At 49.2% G+C, this 3,500-nt stretch overlaps 1 protein-coding gene across 4 annotated transcripts in view; it reads left to right on the top strand.

Moving 5' to 3' along the window:
* Pecam1 (platelet and endothelial cell adhesion molecule 1) overlaps window positions 1-2,538 on the top strand; it is a 66,087-nt gene extending 63,549 nt beyond the window's left edge. For all 4 annotated transcript variants that reach the window (XM_021212322.1, XM_021212321.2, XM_021212320.2 and 1 more), the window contains one exon: window positions 1,601-2,538. In XM_021212322.1, coding sequence (XP_021067981.1) covers window positions 1,601-1,620 — 20 coding nt within the window. In that variant the 3' untranslated portion in view covers window positions 1,621-2,538. The remainder of the gene's footprint in view (window positions 1-1,600) is intronic.
* Window positions 2,539-3,500: the final 962 nt, after the last annotated feature.

The following is a 3,500-nucleotide window of genomic DNA, read 5'->3' as shown; positions in this document are numbered from 1 at the left end:
GAGCTGGGGTGTGGCTCAGTGAGCTGGGGTGTGGCTCAGTGAGCTGGGGTGTGGCTCAGTGAGCTGGGGTGTGGCTCAGTGATGGAGCAATGTCTCCCCACGTGACATCCCCCGCACTTAAAAACAAAGAATTCAGTTGCACGAGCCACATTCATAATGTAGCTGTCACGACAATGCCCTCTCCATTTTTTTTTTCCCCTTAAATTCTTGTTACGTGTTTGTTCGGGCATGCATGCAGGCATTCCAGAAGCTGAGAGACAGCTTCTGGGAGCTGGTTCTTTCCTTCAGCCTCTGGATCTTGGGACTGAACTCAGTTCATCCGGCTTGGCAGCCCGCACCTTTCTACTGAGCCATTTCACCAGCCCTCCAGAACTTTTTTTTTTTTTTTTAAATAAAGGATCTGTGTGCACACAGGATTGTAGGGGGGGCATAAGGCAAAGAGGGTGCTAGCTGTTGCGGATAACTACCTTTGAAGCAGGTTCTCTCCCTGGACCTGGGGTACACATCTTCTCCACTAGGCTGGAAAACAGAAAGCTCTAGCAATCTGTGCTCCCCTCAGAGCTGGAACTCCAGGCAATGTAGACCAGGCTGGCCTTAAACACACAAAGATCTGTCAGCTGGATGCTGGGACTAAAGGTGTGCACCACCACACCCAGCCACGTTTTTAAGTTAACCAAGATTTTTTTTTTAAAGATTTATTTATTTATTATATGTAAGTACACTGTAGCTGTCTTCAGACACCTCAGAAGAGGGCATCAGATCTTGTTAGGGATGGTTATGAACCACCATGTGGTTGCTGGGATTTGAACTCAGAACCTTCAAGAAGAGCAGTTGGTGCTCTTAACCGCTGAGCCATCTCTCCAGCCCCAATTAACCAAGTTTTTAAACTGACCTAAGGACCTAAGATGACCTGGTGAATCACATCTACAATCCCAGCACTGAGAAAGCTAAGACTAAAGGACCACTGAAGAGTCCCAGGCTGGCCCGGGCTACAGAGTGAATCTCTGGTTCAAAACACAAACCAAAGGCAGACTGGAGAAGGTGTCTGCTAGCCACAGGTCCAGAGGGGGGGTTAGGTGTATGCTCTCTCCTACCTGACGGTTCCTTCCATTCGATCCCTGTCCGGCACCCATGGGACGCCATACTGGGTGCACGTGGGTATTGATGCGGTGGCCTGACACTACAGCAAGAAGGTAGGGGTAGCGACGGCAGCCTCTACAGAGCAATCATGGAAGAGAAAAGAAGATGGGGCGGGAGCAGCAGCTGCCCTAAAAGATGGGGTCCCGAAGGATGGTGGCACGGCTTGTGTATGTTTGAGTCAAGGTCCAGAGTATGCTGACTAACCTAGCGCTGGACTTTGAAGCTGTGATCCTCCTGCCTCTACCTCCTGAGTCCCGGGATTACAGACATGGACCCTGTGTGGTGGTGGTGATGCAGCCTGGACCTCTTGCATGCTAGGCAAGCATTGCACCCAAGCACGCACATCCTCAGCCCCTTTGGCTTTCTCTTTGTGCTGTACTGGTTCAATTTACACCTCTCTCCTCCAGGGTCATCGCTAGTCCTCGGGGGTGTGACCTAGCTCTTGTCTTCTGTCCTACAGAGAATGGAAGGCTCCCTTGATGCAACTTAAGACAGCCAAGGCAGGCGCACACCCCTGGGAGGTCGTCCGTGTACCGAGAAGAGCGGCCGACGCCTGGATTGCGAGAATCCTGTGCACGTATTGATGAGCCTGTCCCCACCGAAAGTAGCCAAGCCATTCAGTTTTGAACGCCCCTGCCTTGTTAATGTTGGGTATACAGAGACTCAGAGGCGCTATTCAGTGGCCAGCCTGACCTGTCTTCCTTGCGTTTTTGGGAGGTGAAAGGGGGTTCCAGGAGAATAATACCCTGGAATATTATTCTGAGGCTCAAATGTTGCGTCTCGGATAGACAGAGTGCTTCTCCGTGGGTCCTCCTGCACAGAAGCCTCCTTCCGCTCTGTCGTCAATTTTTTGTTTTGTTTCCGTTGTTCTTCTCCTTCTGGGTTGATCTTAATCTTTGGAGGTATACAGTGCTGCTCAGGTTCGCCTGGTCCCGTGTGGCCTCCCACACACACACAAAGGGAACCAGCTGACTGGGAGCAATGCCCGCGGAATTGCCAGTCACTTGAAGACAGACCTCAAGCCAGCAATGGCAAGGCTAGAAACTGGAGCGAGCGCTTAAAGCGTGCCTTGATCTTCCTTTCTGCTCCATGCCGAAGGCCCAAAGAAGAGAAATGGCTGGCTACAGCAACTGTTATTATTATTATTATTTTTTAAATAGTAAAAGCCAATGTGTACTTTTCTCACTAATTTTTCTTTATTTATTCCCCGCTAAAGCAACAGTCTCCTAAGGTCTGAGCTGTTTCCTAGGGTGGGCTTGAGTGGGTGGGATGGAGGGACTGCCGACATTTTGAGTACTATCATACCTAACCCTCGTCGCCTTCCCTGATTGCCTCAGCCACCCAGCTACAGGGCCCCTGAGGGGAGTTGTATTAAATAAAATTGATGTTTACTCTTCAGTTATCTGCGTTCAAGTGTCATCTACTGGGACAGGGCACATGCCAATAAAACAAATGTAGCCCTAGGGACTCTCAGTGCGTCCAGTGTCACAGAGAACCAAGCGATTCTCTCTTGTCTCTGAGTGGAGTCTCACATGGACCAACAGCCTGGGTAGCGGAGCCTTTGCACTGCTCTGGGGTCCACTTCAGGGCCTCATGATGGGCTTCACCAACTTCCTTATTCTCCAACCCCACCCCCACTCCCCACACCCCCACTCCGTCATGCTTGTTAAGTTTTTCGTTTTGCTTTGTTTTTTTTATTTTACTTTATTTTTATTTTATTTTATTTGGAGACAGGGTCTCATTGTGTGTACTCCATTAATTAGTCCAGCCTGGGCTGGACTTCAAACTCACAATGTAGCCCAAGCTAGCCCCACACTCTTGATCCTCCTGCTTCTCCCTCTCGAGGGCTGAACCATCTTTCATTCTTCCTCTGGGTCTTCTTTTCTCTTCCTTCTTCCATTCAACTCTGTCTCTTCTTCACATTAAATGACCAGAACGGGGGCTAGAGAGATGACAGCTCAGCGTTTCGGAGCACTGACTGCTCTTCCTAGAGGTCCTGAGTTCAATTCCCAGCCACCACATGATGGCTCACAACCATCTGTAATGTGATCTGATGCCCTCTTCTGGTGTGTCTGAAGACAGCTACAGTGTACTCATATAAGTAAAATAATTAAATAAATCTTTTTTTAAAAAAATTATCAAAACAGAGGTTGTACTGACTGGTTTTGTGTGTCAATTTGACACAAGCTGGAGTTATCACAGAGAAAGAAGCCTCCCTTAAGGAAATGCCTCCATGAGATCCAGCTGTAAGGACTTTTCTCAATTGGTGATCAAATAGGGAGGGCGATTGTGGGTGGTGTCATCCCTGGGCTGGTAGTCCTGGGTTCTATAAGAAAGCAAGCTGAGCAAGCCAGGGGAGG

The sequence above is a fragment of the Mus pahari genome, chromosome 14 (genome assembly GCF_900095145.1).
Source record: "Mus pahari chromosome 14, PAHARI_EIJ_v1.1, whole genome shotgun sequence".
Lineage (NCBI taxonomy): Eukaryota > Metazoa > Chordata > Mammalia > Rodentia > Muridae > Mus > Mus pahari.
Note: the sequence above shows the minus strand (reverse complement) of the source record. Positions and strands in the feature narration are given on the sequence as shown.